Raw genomic sequence first — 25,705 nt, forward strand, 5'->3', positions numbered from 1 at the left:
CTCATGTCTAATTTCTGCAGGCCAAAGTATGGCATGTAAAACAGCTGCTCACTAGCTTTCATTGATTGAACTGCTGAAGTTGGTCACGTATATCAAGTTGGTTTTTACCTTACGATCTAGATATTCATTGTACAGCCTGTCAGACTCAACACTCTCCCGCCCTGACAGCCTTCTGAACCAATCCAGCACACAGGCAAGAACCCGCAGTCCTGCACGCTACCGCCCCTGCATACCCACACACCTACTGTCCTCTGTCATTCATACTCTAATCTCAATACAAGCCAATTCGCCGCATCTCCTTATCACCCATAGGAAAATCCCCTGCCATGGTCAACAAAGTCCCATCACATACCACTCTCCCCCCGCAGCAGTAGTAGTACTAAACCTTCGTCTTCTCCTCCCCAAACCCGATACTCGACCATGTTATCCTGGCTGGCGGATCTGACCCATGACCGAGACATCTAAGGCCGATCATACCTATATCCCAACAATTGTAGATAGGAGATGAGGCTACGAAGTAAAAGCGCTGGTTTTGGTGTATCCTTGAGCCTGGAATGCCGTGGTCACTCGACAATCTGGATTGATCAACTGGGACCGGAACCATGATAGAGCTCGACATGCTGGGAACGAACGGCTTGTCCGTGCGGAATGCGGAGTGCGGCCCGCCGGACTGGGAATCAAGGTTTGGCTTGTTTCACTTCGGAGGAACAGCCTATTGTGGAGAACGAGGCGAGACTCGAGAATGGAGGGATGACTTTTTTTTGCGAGGAAACTCCGAGCGGAGGGGTCTCGGACAATTGATCCTCAAGGGGGAATAAGAATAAGCCGTGAATGGGGGCCAAGTGAGATGGCTTGCTATCTCTATTGAAGAAAGATAGAATTGGTATAGAATAAAGTTCCGAAAATCTACTGCAGCAGGGAAGGATTAGGAGAACCCAGGTAGAAGGCAACATCCTACAAGAAGGAAAATGCCTGACTATGCCATCAATCTAAGCAACTTTTGAATATGCACACTATAATCGAAAAGACATCATTATACTCCGTACGATCATGGCAAACACATCAACAGATCTACTCCTCGGACTCCTCCTCGGCCTTCTCCTCCTGCTCCTCGGCGGCCTCGTCGTCCTCCTCGAAAGTGTTGGGGGGCACGCTGTACAGACGGATGACAGGGCGGTTGGGGTCCTTGATAAGGACGTACTTCTTGACCTTGTCCTCCTCTTCGGCATCGAGGGTGCGGATACGGTCGACAATGGTACGAACGATACCCCATCCGTTGCCGAGGTTCAGGTTCATCTGGGCAGCGAACTCACGGGGCTTGTAGCCGACAACACCAAGGATGACGTGGGAGGTGGCGGACCGGGGGTTAGCACGCGAGACGAACCCAAGCTTCATGGCATCGGCCTTGGCGAGGATGGCCTGGGTGGTCCAGCGGGCGAGCTTGATGCTGTTGTTCTTCATCTCGGTGGCTACGACGGCACCGCGCTGAGACCAGAGCTTGCTGCGCCAGTCCAGAGCGCCACCGGAGCCGGGAGCCTTGTGGTCGAACTCGTTGAGAGCCTTGACAATCAGCTGCTGGTCCTCGCCGCCGAGGGGGTTCTTCATGACGGCATCGACCTCGGTACGGACGATCATGTTGAGAGGCTCCTCGTCACCCTGCAGGGACAGGTCGAACCGTCTGTACTTGTATCCCTTGGAGGCAAGGGGTTCTGTCTCCTCGGCGGCGTTGTAGAAGGGGTTCGGGTGGTTGAAGGTAACTTTGGATTCCTCGGATTCCACCACGGTCTGCAGAGCAAAGTTGTGGTTGATGAATGTGGCTTCCAGAGCAAGAGCACTGGGGGTGTTGATCGCCTCCTGCTTGCCGGAAGAGTCAGTAGACTCAATAGGGGCATCCACAGCATTCTCATTGACGGTGACCAAGTCGATGGAAGCGCCCTCGCGCTTGTCGAAGTAGATCTTGTCGCCCTGGTGGACGATAACGATATCCCACGAGTAGGCACTGCGAGGAGCACACATGAGCATGGACAGAATGTCCGAGGTGGCGAAGACGGTCGCCTCGTTCTTCTCGGCGAGCTCCTGGATAACAGGATCCTGAGAAGTGGTGACGTTGTAAGCGGCACGTTCCATGGCCTGCAGCTTGCGCTCGGCGTTCTTGACGGGAGCCTTGTCGTAAGACCGGTCGTAGTAGTAGAGGAAACCATAGGATTCCAGATCCTCACCCTCGGGAGCCTCAAGGTTCAACTTGGACAGCCGGTTGAAGTCAACCTCCTCCAGCATGGTCCAGTCAGGACGGACGTTGACCGAGGGCTCACGGGTTCTCTGCGGCTTGTCGTAGTCCTTCCAGCCAAAACGACGGCCACGGTTGCCGCGTGCACCGCGGTTGTCATAGTAGCGATCGCCGCCCTGGCCACGGCCAGCACCGACTCTCTGGAAGCCAGCGCGACCACCTCTCTGGCCGACACCACGCTGACCGCGGCCACGGAAGACGGTGCCACCACCACGGGCGAAGGTACGCTTGGTTGATGTGCGGGTGTTGTCGACAACGGAGAAGGAAGACTCGTCCTCGGCGACCTGGATGTTGAACAAGCTGGAGGTGCCTGCGCCGTAAACCTGTTGATCTGGTCGGGGTCAGTACACCATCCCAAAAGCGTGCTGGACAATTGGACTCACCTCTGTAATTCCGGTTGTACGCCTGACGACCACCTCTGTCACGGTCCTTGCCATCCCCGGTCCAGTCAGCCATACGGCCAAGCTTGTCACCCTTGGAGAAGGGAGCGTATGGGACGCCATCGAGCATGTTGTCGGAGGGAGTGGCGGGGCCCCAAGTGTCCTCAGCGGGGAGGGCAGCCACAAGGTCTGCAATGGACATAGGCGCCATGATGTCTGATCGATACTAAACAGATACCTAGTGACAGAAAATGCCGGTGGTATCAAGGAGAAACGGCGAACGGTGTGTGGGCTGGCGGCGGGACGATTCTTGCGATCCCCGAATTTTTGTGTTGCGGGTTGTGTGTCCCTGTGGCTGGTGGCCTTGGCGCCATCAGCCACACTCGCTTTGAGCGCCACCACCACTATACCCAATCGGGAATCTACTCGTCTAGCCATTATCATTGACACTGTTGCTCTTACAGCTCTATTTGCACTGAACTTTTATTGGGTAGTAAACAGTATTCCCATAAGGCTGATTGCTCTTGTCTGATTCATCTCTTCTGAAACCATTCTCTTCCAAGTTCGTGATAGACAGTATGGAGAGCAGTCTATGGAGGGTGTTATGACATTTACAGCGTCACGGTAGTCACCCCTTGGACACAACTTTTTGTCCATGTATAGACCGCGGGCACGCCTAAGTGTCCTTGGGCAGGGTGTGCAAGGTCGGGGAATTGGCAAGCATCTTCTACCTATAATAGCTTCTGGCGTCTTACACTGTAACTCCCTCGCCAAGTACATTCATAGCATTAGCTCGCATTTTGGCATCCTCAGCACCATGCTCTCTCTCGCCTCACTCACATTTCACCCCTGGTTTCTCTGACCTTTTATGCTTGTTTTTTGATTCTAATCATTGCTTAAGACACGCCATAGCCGCACATGATGCACATCCCATTCGTCCAACGGTCCAAGAATTGGCATGTGAGACTACTAGTGAGCTCCACCATGCAAGATCCTCAAAACAAAAAACAGCTCAATTATTGTGTCAATGCTTCGCTTAGTTCCCAACTAAAGCCTCAGTATGGAGCATATTATGTTCACATGCAGGTCTTTATCATCGAGACTTCATAGACTCCATAGATCGCCGGTACCTTGCTGCCGATCATAAGCGCATCACTGATGCGATTCGGCTCCAGTCCGGAGTTCCCTTAGGGTTCCTGATCCACTGAGATGAGGAATTCTCACATGAGTTGCTGGGTCAATCTATTCCCTCAAATACTGATTTCTTGCTAAAGTATTGGATTTACCTATTCCTGGCCTCCAGTGTCGTCCGCCTCCGAAGGTGCTACGGACCTGACCAAACGTTTCATTGCTTAAATATGGTTCCTGGCGCCGATCTTCCCAGCGCCGAGCCATGGTACGTCCTTGGTTCTCGGTTATAGCATTATTGTCCTCTATCTGTTCTCAAACTCGGTTCTGCTTATCTTGAATTCTTCAATGGGACGATCTTCTTCAACAGAGCCATCCGAATGTGACGCTGGCTATCAGCACCGTCTTTCCGGTTGAATATCGTTCTACTCGCTGAGCCTCGAGGGCCAACCTCATCTCTCCGGATGTTCGAGATAAGGAAATGACAACATGATTGTGTTAATGGTCCATCTCAGGGATTCCTCGATGGGCTCCCTGGGTAACTGTATCCACCAGCGAGGATATAAAGAGCTCAAAATCACCTCGAGGTCCTTTCTCAAATCAAGCCATTCTCTCGCTGAGACACTCAAACATCCTCTGTCTCCGCATATCTCACCAAACCCATCAACCATTCAATATGAAGCTCTCTATTCTCACCTCTCTCACACTTGCAGCCCTCATCGCGGCCATCCCCGCTGACGATCCGACTACCTCCGCTCTGAAGGCGCAGGTGGAGGAGATTGCAGGGCATGTCCATGGAGTCGAGGAGCAGTCCTCCACAGATTCGTCCCAATGCGTTGAATCCATTCTGTGCTGCGGTTCCCTGACCACTCCCCTGGATCCCATTTTGGACCCTATTTTGCTCGGTCTTGGCATCAATGCTGCCCAGGTTGTTGGTTCCGTTGGACTGCTCTGTGAGTGACCCGAATAGGCTCTGGCAATCAACCTATGCTAACGGATTCCCTGTAAAGGTCACCCATGGACCGAAGAATGTTCCTCTGCTCCTCAATGCTGCACTGAGGCCAACCTCTTGGTACATTCTCTACCCCATTCCGTTACCTCTTGAGAACCAGTGACCCTGACTTATATCAACAGGGTGGTACCCTTGCTCTCGGCTGCTCCAAGCTTTAGATACACGGCCTTGAGGTTCATGAATTCGTATTGAATCACTTCGCTGAATCCATCTTTGGACAACCTGATTCCGGATAGAAGGTCAGGAAATGAGAGTGTATTTCGCCATTCAATTGTATTAATATCACGTTCTGAGTTTCTTTGGTGTATTCTGAAGACTTGTTACCAACAAGAACATATTTTGAGAAAGAAATTCGCTCGTCCGAGAGAAAGATATATAACGGGCAGGGTAGTGGGTATGCAGTTCCTAGCCATGGCGTGTTGTATCCTGATCTGATGCTGGTACGCCTAGGAGAGAAATTGTTTCTCAGCTGGTAGATATGTTTATTTCCTTCGAGTAATCTAATTCTCCATTTTTCTTAATGTCTCCATTAAAGCGACCTGATTAAAGCCAACAAGATATACCTCCATACCTCCTGTCCACTTCGAAGATCAGGCCATTGCCTTGATAGAGGACCTCCCTCCCTCTGCTTTGAACCACTAAACACAAATGACGGCACGCAGACCTGAGGTAGATTGCATGCATGGAGGACGAGATACGACCAATCAGTCCTTGTTGCCAATCAGAAACGTATCAGGCCAATAAACATCCTACATGAAACATCCAGTAGTCTACACAATACAACCACGAGTAGCCAAAGCAATCAATAACAGCTCGACAAGGTGAACACCCCAGTAACGATTTCTTATCCTTCCTTCAGTATTTTCTCTGGTCATCTGCCCTCATTGCATAAGTAAGGTATTGCTTTAGAGCCTGATGCAGCCTTGCACCCGTTCATCCGCCTCTATTCCAACACCTATGCACCACGTCAACAACGATCTCCAATCCTATCTACTTCTACCTCGACAGTATCCCGTCCCCAAAGTCACCGGCAAATCCGCGTCGAACACCCATCCAACGCATCCACCACACGAACAAGCAAACAAAGGACACCGCATATCATGGGACATGGGCACTTACACCTCAAGCAACGAGAGAAGATGCGGCTCAAGCTCACGCAAGAACACCACATAAATCAAGGCTGAATCCAGCAGGATACCTGAATAGGACCCTAGCCCCTACCCATAATCAAGAACATCAGCATCAGCATCAGCATCACCCGATGACCTGACCAGACCCGAACCAAGCCACAGGGGCCAACAAAGAAATGGTCGAACAGTCATTCACCAACCGCTACATCGACGAACAGAAGCTGCTGGCGCTGCTGAGGGCGCGATTTCCCAGGAAGACCTACACAGTCCAAGTAAGTGCGAAGTACTTGCCCGTGTCCAAGTTTCCGCCCTACTGCCCTACGGGGTAGCCAAGGATGGGTGATATCGAACTCGTGTTTGCTTCCCACACTAGGGCTGCCACCCCCTGTCTGCATGCCTTTTGACTTCCCGTCATCCCGCGCTGTCCGGGGCTGTGCAAGCCACCCCTTGCCGTCACAGGCTAATGCGACTCGCAGATAAAGATGGGGATATGGTACATCACAGCGCCGCAGACTCTTACACAGGTTGGTTGGCTGCTCACATGCAATATTGGAAGGGATGAGTCCTTGATGACTGGATCTCAATGACGGGCTTTATTGGGTGCGTCTGGGTTTTGGTCACAAGGCGCTAATAATGGTTTCCTGCACTAGGATGAAATCTTGTCATGTACCACTCAGCCTGATTCTGATGGATCGGGCTGACACAAGTACCCTCTTATTGGATGAGCCTCGGAAGGAAGTAGGCGGATTGCACGAGTGAACACCATGGCAAGTTTGGCTAGGGGTGATGCAGTTGGAGTTCAGACACGGAGTAGATACTTAAAATGCTCATCCCCATCATTAGCGTAGCTATGGCTTCTGTTATGTATGGTTGACAACGCATATCGTCTTTCTCTTGGCCTCTTTTGTTCTTGTTGGAAAATCTTAGAAATATACGTTAAACGCATCCTAAGATGAGTCGAAACGGTCCTTACAGCCCCACGCCCTTTCGAATCGTCGAGGGGAAATATATGGATCCCAGGAAACTGGTGAAAATGCTCAGGAAAGAATACGGTCAGTCAAATTTTCGAGTAGAGGTGACTGCCATTTGTTCGATGAGCAATACCAGGAAAATGCTGATCAACTCGCAAAGTTACGCCTGGATCAATACAAGATTTACATTCCCGACCATCAAAGAGAGCAAACATCGATCTCGATAGATGTGAGTGTTGTTTGCTTTTTCTTTTTTCAGCCCGCTCACCGACTGATCTCCGGATACAGAATATGATCAATGACTGCCGGGTGTACTTTTAGCTGCAAGCCACGCTGGACTGAACATTCGAAACATGAAGGCAAAGAACTCAAACACACTGAATACGAGGTTTTAAACAAACCGACCAGAGAAAGGATTTGGACCTACGGGAATCTGCATGGGTACATACCGCTGGTACTGGTGGCATACCCCTAATACGCTTGCTTCAATTTTTCTTCTTTGCAATCAGCCCGTCGGGCGACTTCATATTGCCTATAGATTCGTGTTAGCTTGTACGATGATATAATGGAATTGATTGGTGGCTGGCCACACCATACGCATGCCTCTCCTCTCCATAGACCTCTTTTGTTCGTAGCAGCCTTCCCAGAGGCGATTTCAAGGTCTGCATAGCCCCAGGTCATTGTGACGGTCTGACTGACCACTTGCATGAAACAGGGATCATGATTGAATTTATGACCAATCATATATACTGGCACATGCGGTAGACCTGAGGGGTACCTAAGTCAATAACTAAAAAAGGAATTTTGTGGCGGTTGGGCACACTACCTGGCACGAAACATGCCTTGGCCAGACAGGGAGGTAGCAGCCCCTCGTCGGTTTGGCCGAGTTTGCCGGTGGGACAAAGCGTATCGCTTGTATTCTTTTCCACCATCCTTCAGTCCTTCAGCCTGATAGTCAAGCAAACATTAAGGTATCTCCTTCGTACCCTAGTCTACTCATTGCTCCGCCTTTGGTGGCTAATAGAGACAGAATACGGCGCCAGCAAGGTGTGCGCCTCGTCAGATGAGAGTCATCATGATCCGACTCTTCAAGACGTGGCTAAAGAGACACAGGCGCCTTCTTGCGCCTCAATTAAGCCTCACGTTAAGTAAAGTAGACATTGTGTCCCATGTAGGAACAGACCACAGTTCACAGTACTCGGCTCCTTGTCGAGTGGTATATAGGATGCCATGTCACGTATGCAGTCAGGGGCCAGATCGGCCGCGACATCATCGCATCAGACGCCCTCATCATGGTCCGCCAGTCTAATGGGTCTCGGGTCGATCAGTATTCGATGGACAAGGCTCAGGCCAAAAGAGACCGGCTCTTCAAGGCCCATAATAATCGACCGCAACTGGAACTCACGTCAATATTCAAGTCGACAGACGCCAACGGCCGCTGGTCTGTCCGACTGGAATTACCAGTCAAAATCAATGGCATCTCAGAGTTACGCCAGGTCGAAGAGGTACATCGGTCAAAGAACAGCTCTTAAAGGCATCTCATGCTAATTGGTAACTCTTCCGAATACAGACAGACAACGATGCCTCCAGGTGCATTCAGATCTACACAGTTCGCCACCTACGATCTTGGACGACACTGGACATCTCATACGAGACTATCGAGCACCTCTTAGCAGTCCATAATGTGTTCGATCATTTTTGGCGATGCATATTGACGTTTGGGATCAAAGTTCAGGAGAATGAGTACGATTTCCCACCTTTCCGAGCGAACAACGAGCAAAATACGCACAGCCGAGTTGATGGTGAGGATCCCTGCGTCTTCTTGTTTGCTCCTAAGCGGGAGGGACGTTGACTGATGGGATAGAACTCGCCTACGTGATCCGACGCGTGGAACCCAATAATAGTCCGACGGATAAAGGAATGTGTCCATGGTCAATACGTCAAACAGGAGTTTACCACAAGATGGTATATCCCAACGGATATCGTCAAAACTCGATACGGAGCACGTCTGTCTTCATCCTCATTGCGCCTTCGCATGCGGCGGAAAAATCTATCGCGCAGCGTCTCCCCCAAAACGTGTCTCAGGATGACACATTTGGCCAGGATTTTCTTGTCCATGAATGCATCGTCAGGGACAGTTTGAAAGGCTGGATGGACTATCAGGCCTGGCTAGAGGCTGAGACCAAACAAATAGTATGCCGCTGACTTCTACTATTTATTGTTTGAGGCCTATATCAAGAGAGAAGGCACTGACCACGATGGATTCCAGGCAAACCGATTTTTAGTCCTCGATATCCTTCAGAGAGGAAACAATGGGGAGCCTCGCAGCATATATGTCAGTGCCGAAGACCGGCAGCGTCTGAAGCAATTAGATGATTACATCACCGATATGCTGGTTATCCTCCAGACAATGGTCGACTCTATCAGTCGCATCGGCAAGGCCTGCAGACGGCACTGCCGAACCAGTTGCAATGGCACAGGCTCTTGCCCCTGTAGTCACAAGATCGAAGAATTTGAAGAGTATGCTTCAGAAACTCAGACATCTTTGAACCGCGCCAAGATGCTAAGAGAGCGCGTTCAATCCACAGAGCAACTGGTAAGTCATCTACCAGCTCGAACCAGAAGATTTGTCACCCTTATGACCTGTTGCGCAGTGCTTGCACCTCTCAGATCTGCTTGCTTATGAAGAAGCAGCCGCTTTGACACAGCTTGCGTATGCATCGCGTATTGAGAGTGAGGAGATGGTTAAGCTGGCGGTCAGTACAGACGGCCTTAATATAATCGCTTATCCCTCTCAGACGGCTGACAACAAAGGCGTTAATGTAGGCTCAAAGTGCTCGCGATGCCGCAGCGGTCAAGGTCTTGACAATCATCGGTCTTGTGTATCTGCCAACCACAATAGTATCAGTAAGTGAAAGAACAGCAAATGAAGATCTGCACTGACACTGAGACAGAATTTCTTCTCAACGCAGTTTGTGCATCTCAACGACAAGGGCAATTTGCAGATCTCTCACCAAGTCTGGATTTTAGCCGTCGTATCTGCTCCTCTGACAGTTTTGACAGTCATCACCTGGTGGCTGTGCGACCGATACCAGGTTATCGAGGCAGTGCTTGGAAGGAAAGTGGAGGAGGGCAGTTTAGAGAATGGCGGCAGGCAAAGTCGACCTGAGGAAGGCAGACCTGCTCGGCTGAGTTCGGTCTCATTAGACACATTAGCAAGACCACGATGACCTCGGGGAACGGCGCCTACCAAGGGAGATGCCTCTCCTCCGTTCGCATCTATCCATCACTCGAAATGTAGTGACGCCTTTAGAAAAAAGCCTCACCATAGCGGGATGGCTTCTGTAGGACTCTTCGACCACAATCAGTATCACCAGTTCTTTGCCTGTGTAAGCAGGATCAGTAGCAAAATAAAACAATAGTTGACAAGCAGAGAAAGACTCTGATGGTCTCAGCGCGGGGATAACGCAAGTGACTCGACTCACACTCTACGCTAATGCAGCACCTGCGCAGTGCATGATGTAGGCCATACCTTTTTCGAGTCCTGTCCTTTTAATCACCTACTTACTGCCGCACCTACCTCTGGTGCTGAAGTAGGTACGAGATTGCGGCCAATACAAATGCATGCGTCCAAGCCGCGCCTCAATTAGTGCGAGTTCAGAAAGCAAAGCACACTATCTAGCTGTCCGATAAAACGAGTCAACTCAGAAGCACCCGCAATTTGCCACCTACTTAGACGGCGTCAGTGTAAACAACGCCGGGAGAAGGAACGTCATTCTAAGAAGCTTGGAAGCACAAGGTACCTTAGTCTCGAGAGCCGAAGCCGGCAATATGATTGACTTGTTCCTGACCTGACTCCATTGTAAGTGTCATGACTGGTCAGCTCGAGAGGCAGTCTCTGCTCTTGGCTTTCTCACCTAGGTACACTCACAGCCCCAGTGCCCGTTCTCGTCGCTCGTGGGTGTCAACCATGCAACGGCAGATCATGATTAAATGCAACCATTCACATCCAAATTACTCTGCATTCTAACGATCTGGTTCACTTCTGCCAAATAGAATCAACTGAGCAATTTTTTTTCCCCCTCAACTAGTCATCACCTTCTCCCTTTCTCCTTGCTTTTCTGTTCTTAATCTTCGATCGCAGTCCCAGCATCGCCTTATACGAAATTGCTCTTCCAGTCTTGTCATTTTATATTACAGCCTTTTGACGTGCTTTGAGGGGTTTTTCTCCCTCAGCCGGCGTTGTACTGATCTTTGCCCATGTTTCCTCTGATACTCTACGCCAGGCAAGGCTACGAACAATCATCACCCAAATCCTGATACATTGAGTTTGTGCACGTTGTTATACATTTCAACAATGGCTTTTCTACGCTGTCTTTTTCAACCGTTCATATGTTTGTTTCGACAAGTTTGTCCCGACAGACAGTCTCCCCGGTCTGGAACGAATCCTAACTCCGATGATCATCCATCCTTTCCACCTGCGAACGTATCGGTCGTTGACAGTCAGGCCAGAGTTGATGGACTCCGTCCGCATTGCCATCGCGCTCATCTGGACCATCAGTCCTCATCTGGACTACAATCTGACCGCTCCGTCTCGAGGCGATCTTCCTTGCTGGATGTGACCTCTAGCCCTTTTAGTCCTCTCCACCAGCTTCAAGAGTCCTTATCCAGTGCGAGCATCGAACCTTACAGTTCAGGGCACGTAATGTATGTCCCACTGTCCAGTCTCAGAGAACTTATCACCGAATCCAAAGTGGAGGACATACTTCGTGAGGAGGGGTTGGTGCAAGATATCCACGCAGAGGCAGAAGCCAGGAGAATTGTTCAGACGTCTATGAAACTATTCGCAATCCTCGTCAGTAGGAAAAGAGGTGCTGATATCTTGAAGTTTCTGGATGAGGGGATAAGTGACACCGATTTGCCTTTCGTCGTGAAGTCTGCAAGAGCTGGAAGCGAGCGAGTGACACTGCAGACAAACGGAGGCCGCGATATCAGGACTCTAATTGAATGGAGTGACTCTGAGGTCAAGAGCCTGGCGAAAAAGCAATGGCGCATGTTGGCTCCGGTGTTTGAGCAGGGCAAACATTACGATTTTCCGGTTGCTCAAATCTTACCTTTCACGAATTCGGGACAGATTGAGATCGAAAGCGGCTTCAGTGAGGTCTTTCAGGCCTTTATACATCCTGCTCATCATAACTTCTGGAATTTTCCTGGTTGCCGGGTAAGTGGACATCTCAACTTCAGCGATGCCTGTGAGAAAGACCGCTTAACACCATGGCTTGATGGCTAGGATCGACAAGCAGTAGTTGCTGTCAAGAAACTCTTTTCTTCCGACCCTTCACGTTTTCAAATTGAGCGCGATATGCATATTACTCTCAAGAGAACGTCCGGGTCCCATCCTCATCTGATCAGTCTTCTATTTACCTATAAGGAGGGGGGCAAGTTTCACCTAGTATTTCCATGGGCAGACGTCAACCTACGAAATTATTGGAAGATAATCCCACTCGGACAGATTGATTATCATAAAGTCTTGTGGTCGTTGAAGCAAATGACGGGCCTCGCAAGCGCGCTGTCTTTGATCCACGGGTTTCAGCTGCCGGACGAACGTCAGCCCGGCCGTCATTTCGGACGTCATGGTGATCTGAAGGCAGAGAACATCGTGTGGTTCCCATCTTATCCAGGATGCACTGACGCGGACGGAATATTGCAAATCACGGACCTAGGCCTGGCTAGTCTTCATAGCATCGGATCGGTATCCAATGGTGACCCGGCCGGCGTGCTTGGTACTAAAACCTATAGGCCTCCAGACAATCATCGCAACCTGCGCATATCTCGGAAGTGGGACATCTGGAGTCTTGGCTGTCTATATTTGGAGTTCATTACCTGGATAGTACTTGGGTTCGATGCTATCGTGGAGTTTGCCGAGCTTCGCGGTGCCGAAGGTGGTGAGACGGATGAATTCAGCGAAGATTACTTCTACACGGCTGATCTCAGAGACGTACGGCCATCGGTAAAGGCATGGGTGACCCGTTTATCAGAACATGAACGATGTTCTGATATGCTTTATGATCTCTTGTGTTTGATCATGCGGAAAATGGTTCGTATCGAGCCGAACGACCGAATCGATTCCCAGCAACTCCACCAAGAATTACTTAACCTACTTGAAAGGGCATCGAGTAACAGAACCTATCTCGTCAGAGCTAGTGAAAGATCTCCAATCTGATCACGAGATCGAAAGTCAATTGTTTTCTCTGGAGAGACCGCCGCTCCCCGATCGGCAGATATGTGACATTCTAACCCTTCGCTGCTGTCATATTAATGAATGGAATCTATAGACTCCTTGGGAACTGTGGCTATATTTCGACCCTTGTATATGACGGTTGCATATATTAGATGCGAATTGGATATTTTTGCTTCGGTGTCGACTGTTGGGATTCGTACTTGGGTTATCATACAGTTGGTCGGAGTTCTGGATGGGCATACCTGCAGACTCAAAATTTTGCATGCATTTCAGAGCATTTCTTCCAAAAGAGCAGAGATTTTTTTCCTTTTTCCCTCTTTTTGATTATATATATATATATGTTTGTTTCGTGATGTGCATGTCAAAATAAGGCCTGTCAAAGGGCAATTAGGGCATACAACATGCATCAGCAGACCCGTGTGCCTTGCATTTGCATACTGTTCAGCCATTCGATGCGGATAAATCATCATTGGTGATTCTACTTGTTACTGGTGACAGTACATGTAGCCAAGTCCCATCAGTGTATGACATGTCATACATACACCAGTGGCGCATTAACAGCCGGACACGAACATTCCTCGCTCGCAGTTTGTAAAGAGCGATGAATCAAGCGCATTTTGTCAGTCTTACCACAATTCATCATTATCTAGACACTTTGTTATATCCGCCAGAATGCGAGTCTCTTGGCTATCAACGAGCTATCGCACCTGTCCAAGAATTTTAAAGTCTGGACCTGTACGCCTTCATGAAGACCTACCCAATTGTTTCAAGTCTTCCTCGGCGATCCTTTGTACTATCCCAAAGGTGTATAGCCGCAATGCCACAGTTAGAGTTTTGATGTATCATCTGGCTGCGAAGCGAACCTACAGCGACTTCCTCGATGCCTCGTGTCATCGTTAGCAAGATCTCGAGCTAAGGCTCCTGCTCACATAATCTGGTTCGTCATCAACGTATTGAATCCGAGAGGCGAGAATGACTCCAAGGACCCCAGAGTGAAATATCAACGGCGTTGGCGCATGTGCGAGCCACCGGCTTCAACGAAGGTAGTCGTTGCCCGAGGTATTTGTCTCCGTCCACAGCTGTGAGTAGTCAACCACCCATCAGGGACACGACGTCTGCGGAAGACATTGAAGATCCTCAACAATGACAATGGAGAGATGACCTTGGAGCTGCGGGAGGAGAAGTTCGTCCCCTGGGAAGAGAGCGACGGCGAGGAATGATATATAAAGTCCCTTTTCTATCAGTTACAACATCAGGGACTACAATTTCAGACCTGGGCAACACCTGAGGTACAATCACAATCGGATGGTTGAAGAGACCGTTGGTCCAGTCACCAGAACCAGGGTCCCTCCTCGTCCCTATCAGACGACACAAGTGAGAACCCCGACACGGATCTCAACGATGCACCGGTCGATGTGAGCACCAATGGCCCTCGGGACGGACACGGACAGCGACATGATATAGCCCTTACCAGAACCAGATCAGGGCTGACGGTGTGTTTGACCGCGTCCGGACGGTCATGGGGCCAGCCAATGCCAAAATCACCGACAAGTATCTCGGCTTCTCTACAGTTGGCAGGAAAGCGGCCCAATGTAGTGAGCCCGGCCTGCGCATTGTCGCAGAAGACCAAGCCGAGTGTATTATTGTGCGAAGCAGAGTGCCAGAACCCGTATCACTATGACAGCAACAACCTGAATCATTCTTGTGGGTCTACTTCCTCTAAGGATAGCACCGAGTCTCGAATAGTTTGTATCGAGGCCACTGAATGCCTGATTGACTAATAAAGACTAGAGGAGAATAGTCCTTGAGCAAGGCTTGAGCACACACTTTACTATTGACAATTCTGTTATAGCAAGCTCACTTATATATAATGAAAACTACGGGAATTATTCTCATCTAATCTATCAGTTTCTCACGACTAGAAGAGTCCCAGATGCCCCTATCTTCTTAATGCAGTTAAACCGTACTTGGTCATTCAAAAAGCCTCATATTACCCAATAATAGGCGCATCAACTGGTCACCTTCAATTCTCATTAGCAACCTATAGTAACAACAGGGCCCCTAGGTCATTGCATCACAGCAAACTCAGCACCTAAGTGAAAATTCTTTCTGAGACCATTACTCCACTAAATCATTCGCTACACACATTGAACCAGTCTCAGATCACCCCTGACATGTTACATTAACTATTTGCTAATACATTGCCATATAATGAGGCTTAGACATTTAATCTACTTAGTGCCTGGCCTTCTTCTAGTCTACTCGGTACTGGTCTGTTATCGGTGATCCCCGTTGCTAATAACAGTCTAGCACAGGGACTCAGGGTCCACCATAGATCGCTCCAGTCTAAACTAGCCCCAAGGGCTAAGGCTACCACATCATTCACATGTAATGATGTAAAATTACATGAGACAAGGGTCCACTTGCAAATACATTCAGGTGGATGGGTTGAGACATGTCTGCTTCGCTACCTGAATTGTATTGGATTTAGACTGGGATTGTGAGGTTGCAGTTGGACCCTGTGGGGATGCAAAATTGAGTCAGAGCTTGAGCGGAGTGCTCTGAAATGCCCCAAAATGGTAAAAGAACAATGATACACTTTGCCTGTCATGCAGCCGTTCATAGGAATGATAGGACTCTATTTTGTGGGTTCTGGCTTCCTGAAGGTAAAAATACTAGTCACAGTGTGACCTCTTGGTAGACTACTCGCCGTTTGTAAGGAGCTTGTTCTTGATTTAGTATTATCTGCTCTAAAAAGTGTATCAGAGAAAAGAATCCTAGGTCAGTAACAGCAAGAGACTACACACAGCATCTCTACTATACAGGGTCATCGACAAAAATGTACAGAGCCCTGTTGCCTTGTATCTTCGCTCCAAAATTGATCGACGTGGTTGTGCCGCGCGTGGGGTGCATGCCAGGAGCAAGGTCTTTAGGCAACTATATTCTATCGTCCAAACTCCACCAACCACCAATCACGAAGAATCGCTCATTCTGAGCTTGACCTCAGTAAGGTTAGGAACAAGCCTTCCGGAGAATAGTGCACTGTATCCAATTGTTCCACAGCGCTTTGCTGTGATGTAATCCAGTCCTCGCCGTTGACACGCATGCTGAGAAGAATCCAGCTGCCTGGAGATTATACTTTGGCCAAGTCCGGCGCGACGCCACGCATATTGTCTGAAACACGGGCTTGGTACTGTCCCGGCGATTCGGGATTTGAGTGTCTGTCAGGTAATGCGATGCTTCAGTTATCTGTCCTGAGGCTGGCGAGGACACCTTTGTGTGGCCACACATTCATCGGATGTCATGTAGGCGTAGGTAGGATTGTGCATTGCAACACGAAATGATCACAACTCGCCCAATTCGTTGTTATCCTCGTAGGTTGTAGGGTCTTGCTGTCGCTGGGATGCCTCTTGTATCTGTCTCTCTATGCCTCTTCGTCGTTGGGCTGCGCGGATGAGCGAGACCACGAACATCCGCATGACCAGTATGACTACCAAGACGGCGCAGAAAAACGTGATGCCTCGAACTAGACCTTGTGAATGTGCAATTCTTCGATGATGACGGGTATGTCCGGGTGGCATATTGCGCTGATCATTGCTGCGGTTGTTAGATGGACATAAACAATGGCAATGGGAGGATGCTGCCTACAACATGAGCTGGCGGCTTGGAGCATATCTGACGGACGAATCATCGACATAGCGATGCTTTCTATCGGGCCCGTATTTTGGAGGAGAGGATGGATCTTGATCGGGATTGAAATTGAGCCATCGTTCGTAGTCAGTTGCAGGCCTTTCTCTGGCCCGTAGCTTGGATAGAGGTGGCATGATATTGATGACTTTTTCTTGTTTTGATTGATCAATGTCAATTGATGATGGAGATGAATGGATAGATAAATTCAGTAGTGATACTGTGATAGAGAGTTGGTAGTCAAAAAGTGAACTCGTGGACTGATAAGAGTAGTCTGCTGGATGAGTGCTTTCTTGATTATAACCTAGTCATTCCTACCAAAATATTCCCTGACCATACCAAGGAAAGAGACGCAAAGTCGATTGACAGGTCCACCGGACTAGGCTGCGATTTAGGGTGAACATAAACACCGCGCCAAGCTGAGACAAGGCTTCCCTTTGGTCGGTTAGGGGCTTAGGTGGTAGACCAACAAAATATCATCCATCCTTTATCACCATTCAGTTGAGCAGGCACAATGATTGATTCTGTTTTCACCGACACCTCCTCTTCGATTGAAGGATTCATGGTCTATATGAACTTTGCTCCATGCTACCCCTTAGTTCTTTCCTGGCCTCACTTAGACGCCACCATCACTATTTCCCCCGGTCAGGTGAGTTCATTTTTCCAGAGTTAGTCCTACGCTACAGTATTAGTTTGTGATGGACTCACATTCGAGGCTCCTTGGCACAGACGGCCATATATTTTTTGCCATGTCCTCTCGGCAAAAATAGCCTACGTAACGTTCCCCATCATCCACCAGGCTCACAGCTGCTGCTACGGGAATCTTGCTTGTCCGAAAGCTCCGCGGATACGAATATGTCTCGCAGTCACATTCAAATTTGACTCAGCCATGTGGGCTATTAATATTCTCCGGAGTCCGAAAATCCCGCCAAGTTTTGGACCGCTTCCTTGTCTTCCACGGTCTGCCATCCCGTCTATCTATTGTTTGGAAGCAGCCTCAATCTCATAACTGGCATACATGAAAGGTCCAGCGCCCTTGTAATCATCCTGCACCACGGGAACCGAGATATAATACTAACAATCGTCAGATCACTTTCTGGATCAGATATAGGCTCATACTCACCTCGAAGGTGCCATTGCTGCCCAGACTGCCGACCTGCACTGTGCCAAGCCAATTCAGTGTGCCATTCGCATTCTTCTCCACGAACTTGTCCACCATGAGGTCGTACGCCTTCTTCGCGGGAGCCATATAGTCCTTGGAGGGGATATATCCCTTGCGAATTCCCTTGAGGAATCCATACGTAAACATAGCGGTGCCGCTGCTCTCGATGTAGTTGCGGGGATCACGCGGGTACTCTCCGTCCATGATGAGCCACCATCCACCAGACTTGTCCTGTGTCTTCTTGAGGGCTGTCGCCAGGGACTGGAAACGACGCAGGTTCTTCTTATAGCCAGAATGCGACCGTGGCAGGTAGTCGAGTATGTCGACCAGCGACACGAAGTACCAGCCCACCGCGCGGTCCCAGACATGGGGTGCGCCGCCGGTAACAGGGTCTGACGGTGTCAGGATCATCCGGTGAGGTCAGGAAGTTCTGTCGGAGACATACCAGCCCAGACTGCCACTTTACTCTCGTCATAACCGTGCACCAACAATCCGGTCTTCAGCCGGCAGTGCTCCTCGATCAGATCAAACTGCAGCACGATGTCGTCCCATGCGGTAGCATTGTTCGGCTGGAACCACGCGGTGTACTGCGCATAGAAGTTCTCCGCCATGTAAATGCCGTCCAGCCACATCTGATTCGGGTACGTGGGCTTGCGGTGCCAGAACCCACCCGCCTTGTTGCGTGGGGTGAAGTTGAGCTGTTCGCGGAGGGTATCAGCCGCAATCTTGTACCTGTCATCTCCCGTCTTGGTCCAGAGCCAAAGGAGGTTTAGGCCAATGCGGATGTCATCGAGCGAGACGGTTGACCCGGGGTAGTTGATCAGTCCGCCGGAGGAGTCGACGACGGCATCGACCTGCGACTTGATATAGGTGAAGTAGCGTTCGTCCTTGGTCTTGTTATAGGCGAACTCCATACCGGTGTAGAGGACGCCATTGGCGTAGTTGCGGGACAGGGAGACGTTCTTGGTCATGAAGGACGAAGCCATCCATTCCGTGTAGTTGGCCGCCTGAGAGAGGCCGCTCAGGGCCGCTACAAGCAGTGCGGATTTGCTGATTGAAATCATTTTCGTGTGATACTATCTTAGTCTACCACATATACAATCCTGCAGGACCGCAGGACGATGGATCACAGTCCTCTCGCTCTTATACCATGTTCCAAGAACTTCCAAGGCATCCTAAGGATCGTTTACATTATCTCGGGCCGGAGACAGGAGAGCCAAGACCCCTACGCAGACGGAGAAATGTCAAACGGAGAATTAGCTAGCCATCTTGGCATGGGGCATCCACCAGAGTGGTGGAGAAATATGAAGAATCTTCACGGTAGTCGTCCATCATAATATCTGATGGAGGTTGCGGGGTATGGGATTGGGGATGGTGCTGACATGTGGGAAAAAAATGAGGAACAAAAGAGTACTGACAAGAGTGGGATTCGAACCCACGCCATCATACGATGATGAGGAAACTCTGGGAGTTTGGTATTAAGGTTTACCTTAACCTCACGCCTTAGACCAACTCGGCCATCTTGCCTTGTTATGTTTGTAGGTCGATATTTTAATATAATGTCATCAATGTTGGTTGAAACCGTCTGGAGTAAGATATTGCTTCTGCACCAGTATACAGAGAATACCAAGAAATCTGTATACCAAGAAAGAACCTTACCTTAGACTTAGATTCAGTGGCATATCCCACAGACAAGGATATATCACTCGCTACTAGTAATGGCGGTGTGCTAATAGTAAAAGAACCATCAGCCACCTCGTAAACAAACAATGAATAGCCAGTCACAACATACATTTATCGCTGGGATCAGGCCGTCAGCAAACAGGCAGCCATATTCCAGAACACATAACTGCACCATCGTTCATCTTCTATCAATCCGCCTCATCAAATGTAGAAACCACAGACAACAGAAGACAGACAATAGCAAAATGACAAAACCACTTAATGAAGCAACCCCCTCCTCCCCCACCATCACCCGCTCCACCACCACCAAAACAACCTTCACCAATCTCACCCCCGCAGACTCCATCTTCCGCTCCACACTGGAAAACACCTCCATCACCAGGACACCCGAGGCTAGCGCCAGCATCAGCATCAAACGCAGCAAGCTCCACGCCTGCACCGTAACCAACTCCTCCACTCGCCGCTCCACCCTCACCAACACAACCCTCCTCAACGTCCCCGCAGCCCGCTCACTCGACGCAACCAACTCCTCGCTCTCGAATGTCCGCCGTCTGCGACGGAGCGAGATCCGCGCCAGCACGGTAAGCGATAGCGCCGTCCGGCGGAGCACGGTGCTGCACTCGACTGTGACGCACTCTCTTCTCCGGCGGAGCAAGCTGGACCGGGTGGCTTTGTTCCGGAGCCGGGTGAAGAGGGCGGTGCTGACGGACTGCGAGGTGAGTGAGTGTGTGGTTATCGGGACGGAGTTTAGGGGGATGAGGATGCGGTTTGGGGTGTGGAATAGTGGGCGGTTGGTGGGGAGGGTTGGGGAGGGGGAGGTGGTCTTTGAGGAGATGGATGTAAGTGATTTCTTTTATCTTTGGTCTGGGGTTGAGTGATGCTGATATGCTGATACACGAATAGAAGGGTAAGAAGGGCAAGGCTCTTGTCCCAGATGCTAAGGTTGAGAGGCTTGATTACAAGGTTCTACAGGAGGAGAGCGAGTCGGAGGAGGACGATAAGTCCAGTGCGAGTGATGAGGAGGGGGAGCTACCGCCGCCGTATGCGCCTTGATTTGTTGGCTATCGGTCATTCGTGATTGATATACATGATGTATGTACGTTATCCAGCAACAACATACTGCTTGCCCGTCTTCAACTTGCTCAGAATCTCATTGCTCAGCTTCAGCGTATCTGCCACGATCTGTCGCGGCGTAGATGCAATCCATTGCCCTAGTGCGATGTCTGTATCCTGTTAGCTCGACTCTAGAGACAGGATGGAAAGGGGAAGCTACGCACCGGTGAACTTGTCTGCCTGCAACACCTCAAGGAACAGCAGGTCCTCGTCCCCGGTATTCTCGATATAGTGACTGTTTGACTTGGGAAAGTATCCCACATCCCCGGCGCGGTAGTCGAAGGTCGTCGCCGTACTGGGTGCCGAGAACAGCGTTGCGCGGCCCTGGCCGCGGATGAAAAAGGTCCACTCGTCGCTGCTCGGATGCCAGTGGATCCCGCGCATCCCGCCCGGCTTGACGGTCACAACGGCCGCAGAAAAGTTACTGGCGATGGGGAAGGTGACGGGATCCACGATCTTGACTGATCCGCCGGCGACTTCGTGGGCGGGCTGCTCGGAGAAGTGGTACGAGTAGCTCTGCGTTCTGGGAACAGGGCCGGCTGCCGTCGAGACGTTTTGGGCCTCGATGTCCTTGGGGGCAGGGGTGCCGGGGAAGATGTACAGTTCGTCATCGGGGATGTTTTCGAATGCCGTGATCGGGACACCCAGGCCTTTGGCTAGGACTTCTTTCGGGTTGTGTGCAAAGACTTCTGAGGCGAGGAACGTATTATCCTCGGAGAAGGATCCGTCGTCGAAGACGAGCAGGAATTCAACGCCTGTGTCGAGGGCTTGGACGGAGTGAGGAACGCCCCTAGCCGGTCAGTATCTGTTCATGACAGTGTGACGAGGTGACATACGGAGGGAAAAACCAGACATCACCTTCGCTCACGTCGTCGATGAACGTTTCCCCATTCTCGTTGACGGCCTGACGGTCAGCAACATCGATGAAAAGACGGGTCCACATACCTGAATACGACAGGATCCATTGAGGATCAACGACCACTCCGCCGCGACATGCCAATGCAGCTCCCGATACGCACCGGGCTCAAGCCTCATGTCAACTCCAGCCATGGCCGTTGCGTCTGGCATGACGTTGGTATTCTCCTGTCGGGCCCATCCCGCCCCATCGTGGCCGAGTCTACTCATAAGCAACCTCCTTCAAGCTGAGAGGGCAGACCTACCTGTTGTGACTGAGTCCTATGACAAGTTAGCATGGTCCACCATACCGTCATCAGGTAAAGACATACCCATCGGCCACTGCGCATTGATCGTCTGACCATGATCCGTCCCAGGAGGAGCCAGCTTATCACTATTGATCTGATCATAGTAAGAATTCCCTGCGCCGTCAGCCGACCCACTTCGTCAGAACAAACCGCACGACGACAACATACTCGGTCCCGGGTCCGTCCCTCCCAAATCTCCCCGGATAGGCTGGGGATTGTCCACGCCCTCAAAGTCAAGATACACCCCGTTATTGGCATCGTCCTTTTGCCCAGTCACCAGGGTATACTTGACCTCGGTCGACTGCTCGGTGATGGTATTGGAGGAGGAATAACCCAGCAGATCCTCCGAGCCTCTCAGCGGAGGATTGGAAGGCTGGGCCGTGGGGGCTCCATTGGCCCAGGAGAGAACAAGAAGGAAAGCTTGCAGAATGTGGATCGACTTCATTGTGGACTCTCTGGTTTGGTTCGAAGTCGAACCCATTGCGTGAAGTGACTCCTTTATATACCACGTTCAGTGAGGAGAAGAACAGGGTCTGTACCCCTCACCGGAGTAGACAGACGGATGCTCCCTGTCCAGTTGAGTCCAATCCAGGCATTGTCGACAGGCACCGGTACCCCTCATGAGCGAAGATCCTCGGGGATGGTAGACAAGCAGAGGCCAGTCTCGTGGGGGGAAGGTGATGTTGCAGGCCAATGGGGCGCTTGAGGGGTTAGATAGCCTGAAGAATCAAGGATGTGATAGTGACATCAGTGGGACTATTCCTCATACTGGGGTATGATAGAACCATCAGTCGATACCTGCAGTACCAGTCAGTACCTTATCCAGTTAGATCCCAGCAGTATACCATATACTCAACACGAACACACATATCACCAAAGATACCATAAACCAACACTGACAATAAGCACAAATACTATCCCATCTCATTCCATATCATACAACTCAAATCAAGCAAACCAAGCCAGCCAAGACCCAAGCCAAACCGACGCATCGCATCCCATGCTAACCCTAACTCAGTCAGGAAACCTCCTCCGATACCGATATCCATATAACCCGGATAAAACCCGCTCGCCACCTGCACTGCACTGCACTGCGGCCTGTACTTACCCAGAACGTCACCGCATCCTTACTATACTACCCATACTATAGTACTGCATACTATAGCAGTAATGCATATCCCCCGCACGGCGAGTCATACCCGCGACCAAGAATAGGTACACCCCTGCAGAATCCCCACTTCGCTTCGCGGTGCATCATTTCCGGTTTCCGCTAGCCGACGTTGTCAGTAGCTGGATGGCTCGGCTTGAGGATGGAGACGGCCGTTGGGTATGATCTCCTTTCTAAGATTGAAATGGGTGCGGTGTCCTACCCCGCACGAGGGCATTGTCCTACTGTACAGTGTACGCGCTGAGGGTAATCAAGATGGGTCAATGCTGGATATATTGGGTGTACGTATGCTTTGATCCTTGTTGAGGGATGATAGGTTAGTCTGGTATGGGGTCATGCGCTAAGCGGATGCATTAACCAAGTTCCGTGTGTTGCTCGGTACTGATGGGAAGGGGTGACTAGGCAGAGCATAGCTATAGTCTATGAATTAGATATGCTGTATATATGCAATGTCTATGAACATCAAGTTAGAGCAATCATATCTCATCGCCCGTCAGTCATTAATATAACCGCAGTGTCAACAACACCCCTTTGGAACCAGACAGCATTTCCGCGCCTCCTCCGGCATGGTCATGTATATGACATCTCGCACCTCCTTACCCACCTGCTCCACTGCATCCATGGCCCACAGTACATCCAGATGCTCATACTCTTCAATCACCTTGGAATGCACCACCTGCACATGCGGCTCGCGTCCGCTCCGGAACCGCTGAAGGAGACGCCGCCCGTCGACCAGCGCATCAGACCCCGCAACCCACAGCGCAAACGGGGGCGTCTGCGGCCCGTACCAGGCGGTGTCGGTCCGCGAGCCCGCTTGGTCTCCGTTTCGTTGCAGACGGAGATCCTCCTCCATCTCGGCAAGGGTGTCTTCCATCGTGGCCAGGATGCACCGCTGCGTCGCGAAGCAGCCCCGACCCAACCACCACCGGATCGTCTCGCTGCTGACATACACCGGTGCGAATTGGAACATGCGATCGCGTAGTCCGCGATCCCAGCGGGCGTCGCTCCACCCGAACAGGTGCGCGAAAACATGATACCCCAACGCTCCGTAGATGCGAGGATGGAGGAACCGGTGGACGGTCATCATGATCGGGATGAACGCGTGGATGCCGAAGATAGTCCGGAACATACCAGGCGGTATGACTCGCATGAATCGAAAGTAGAGTCTCTCAATCAAAGGTCCGGCATATACGGCCGGCGCGAGGGCACAGAATACAGATATCTTTCCGCCAAGCTCCGGGCGGTGGTGTTTGGACAGCGCCACGAATGTCTGCGCGGTACCTTGCGAGTGGCACACAAGCCCCAGCTTCTCAAACCCGGTCTCAAACAGAACCCGCGAAATAAGCGCGGTCAAGTCCAGCACACCCATCTGCCGGATGTTCCACGTCCACATCCGCGGATCGCCAGTCGACAGCGTTGTATGCTCCGGCGTTATCCCGCAGCGATTATTGCCTAACCAGACATCGTACCCGGCTTTGCAAAGATAGAAAGCCAGACTGTCATCGTCATTCACGCAGAACGCACCAGCACTCTGCAACAGCCCATGGACCAGCAGAACAGGATACCGGCGGTTTGAACTGGAAGAATCCACCCTTCTCCGCCCAGTAAACACGTTAGGACCTCGGGGCCCTCTCTCCTCTTCAGACAAAGGCGTATACTCCTGCGGGTTATAAACATGCCACATCGTGATGATAAACCCGTCCTCCGTCTGGACTTTGAACGTCTCCACGTCGAGTCCCACCCGCCGCGCATAATACCCAACATCGCAAACAAGCAAGTCCCGCCCGCCCTCCGAGGGCGGACACTCATCCGGCGCCTCCTCGTCAACATCCCGCTTCGCCTGCCGCCGTTTCCACCTCCGAAGCTCCTCCTCTCGACTCAACTGCCGCTCGCGCTCCTCGGCGTAAAATTTCCGCCGCGAGTTCGGATCCTCACCGCTAATCCTCATCCGCAGATTATCCAGCTGCGTGCCAGCGAAACCCACAAGCGCACCAACCACAACAATCCCCAGAAACAAGAGCGACAGAACGAACGAGACACACCGCAGCGCCACGCAGCGCACCGTGAGCGCAAGCGAAGGCGGACTGTACGAGGGCAGCGGCGGGAACAGCGGATGCGCCGGAAGAGCGGTGTCGGGCTGGTACCGTTGCTGCGGCTGCGATTGCATCTGCGTGTTCCCTAGCAGTCCGTCCGCCACCACTGCGGTCACCGCTGATTCGACCTTTTCGTCTTCGCGACTGGTCCGCAGGTTCCTTAGTTCCATGTCGGGACTGGAGCGGAGGAGGTTGCCTGTTGCTTTGGGGGTAGGAGGTCGGACGTCGATGGGGTCACTGTGGAGGACGATCCTCGAGGACCGACTGTGTATTGTAACATCTTCAACTTCCTGAGTGGGTTCGAGGCTGGCGCGCCGTTCTGTGATGCGTGATGCCACCGACATGGTTTCAGGGGGTAATGGATGTAGTAAAGACTGGAAAAGGCCTCATTTTGCCATATTCGAGGTTAGGAATGGGAGAAGGGAAAAACTCGAGTGAACGAGTGGCC

The 25,705-nt window shown here is 50.9% G+C and overlaps 8 protein-coding genes and 1 non-coding gene across 9 annotated transcripts; 4 read left to right on the forward strand and 5 right to left on the reverse strand.

The window, feature by feature from the left end:
• Nucleotides 1-1,071: 1,071 nt before the first annotated feature.
• On the reverse strand, nt 1,072-2,878 carry Aspvir_000362 (eukaryotic translation initiation factor 3 subunit D; the record flags this gene model as incomplete). The annotated part of the gene is made up of 2 exons (XM_043265499.1): nt 1,072-2,618; nt 2,671-2,878. The coding sequence occupies 2 exons, from the start codon at nt 2,876-2,878 to the stop codon at nt 1,072-1,074; spliced, it is 1,755 nt and encodes a 584-aa protein (XP_043121434.1).
• Nucleotides 2,879-4,471: 1,593 nt separating this feature from the next.
• On the forward strand, nt 4,472-4,965 carry Aspvir_000363 (hydrophobin family protein; the record flags this gene model as incomplete). Its single annotated transcript, XM_043265500.1, has 3 exons — nt 4,472-4,748; nt 4,806-4,867; nt 4,930-4,965. 3 exons carry the CDS (start codon nt 4,472-4,474, stop codon nt 4,963-4,965), a joined length of 375 nt encoding a protein of 124 aa, XP_043121435.1.
• Nucleotides 4,966-8,200: 3,235 nt separating this feature from the next.
• Aspvir_000364 (uncharacterized protein) lies at nt 8,201-10,138 on the forward strand (the record flags this gene model as incomplete). The annotated part of the gene is made up of 7 exons (XM_043265501.1): nt 8,201-8,413; nt 8,479-8,710; nt 8,773-9,101; nt 9,178-9,504; nt 9,563-9,664; nt 9,735-9,815; nt 9,863-10,138. 7 exons carry the CDS (start codon nt 8,201-8,203, stop codon nt 10,136-10,138), a joined length of 1,560 nt encoding a protein of 519 aa, XP_043121436.1.
• A 1,475-nt stretch (nt 10,139-11,613) lies between these two features.
• Aspvir_000365 (protein kinase domain-containing protein) lies at nt 11,614-13,131 on the forward strand (the record flags this gene model as incomplete). The annotated part of the gene is made up of 2 exons (XM_043265502.1): nt 11,614-12,129; nt 12,199-13,131. 2 exons carry the CDS (start codon nt 11,614-11,616, stop codon nt 13,129-13,131), a joined length of 1,449 nt encoding a protein of 482 aa, XP_043121437.1.
• Nucleotides 13,132-17,814: 4,683 nt separating this feature from the next.
• Aspvir_000366 (glycoside hydrolase family 88/105 protein) lies at nt 17,815-19,062 on the reverse strand (the record flags this gene model as incomplete). Its single annotated transcript, XM_043265503.1, has 3 exons — nt 17,815-17,910; nt 17,960-18,390; nt 18,444-19,062. 3 exons carry the CDS (start codon nt 19,060-19,062, stop codon nt 17,815-17,817), a joined length of 1,146 nt encoding a protein of 381 aa, XP_043121438.1.
• Nucleotides 19,063-19,412: 350 nt separating this feature from the next.
• Aspvir_000367 lies at nt 19,413-19,525 on the reverse strand. The gene has a single exon. It is a non-coding gene; the product is annotated as a tRNA-Leu (tRNA).
• A 401-nt stretch (nt 19,526-19,926) lies between these two features.
• Nucleotides 19,927-20,734, forward strand: Aspvir_000368 (uncharacterized protein; the record flags this gene model as incomplete). The annotated part of the gene is made up of 2 exons (XM_043265504.1): nt 19,927-20,520; nt 20,585-20,734. The coding sequence occupies 2 exons, from the start codon at nt 19,927-19,929 to the stop codon at nt 20,732-20,734; spliced, it is 744 nt and encodes a 247-aa protein (XP_043121439.1).
• A 48-nt stretch (nt 20,735-20,782) lies between these two features.
• Aspvir_000369 (putative oxalate decarboxylase) lies at nt 20,783-22,441 on the reverse strand (the record flags this gene model as incomplete). The annotated part of the gene is made up of 7 exons (XM_043265505.1): nt 20,783-20,904; nt 20,959-21,584; nt 21,631-21,698; nt 21,740-21,911; nt 21,955-21,970; nt 22,021-22,110; nt 22,165-22,441. 7 exons carry the CDS (start codon nt 22,439-22,441, stop codon nt 20,783-20,785), a joined length of 1,371 nt encoding a protein of 456 aa, XP_043121440.1.
• Nucleotides 22,442-23,681: 1,240 nt separating this feature from the next.
• On the reverse strand, nt 23,682-25,601 carry Aspvir_000370 (putative ab-hydrolase associated lipase; the record flags this gene model as incomplete). The annotated part of the gene is made up of 1 exon (XM_043265506.1): nt 23,682-25,601. The coding sequence occupies one exon, from the start codon at nt 25,599-25,601 to the stop codon at nt 23,682-23,684; it is 1,920 nt and encodes a 639-aa protein (XP_043121441.1).
• Nucleotides 25,602-25,705: the final 104 nt, after the last annotated feature.

The sequence above is a fragment of the Aspergillus viridinutans genome (assembly GCF_018404265.1).
Source record: "Aspergillus viridinutans IFM 47045 DNA, scaffold_1, whole genome shotgun sequence".
Taxonomy (NCBI): domain Eukaryota; kingdom Fungi; phylum Ascomycota; class Eurotiomycetes; order Eurotiales; family Aspergillaceae; genus Aspergillus; species Aspergillus viridinutans.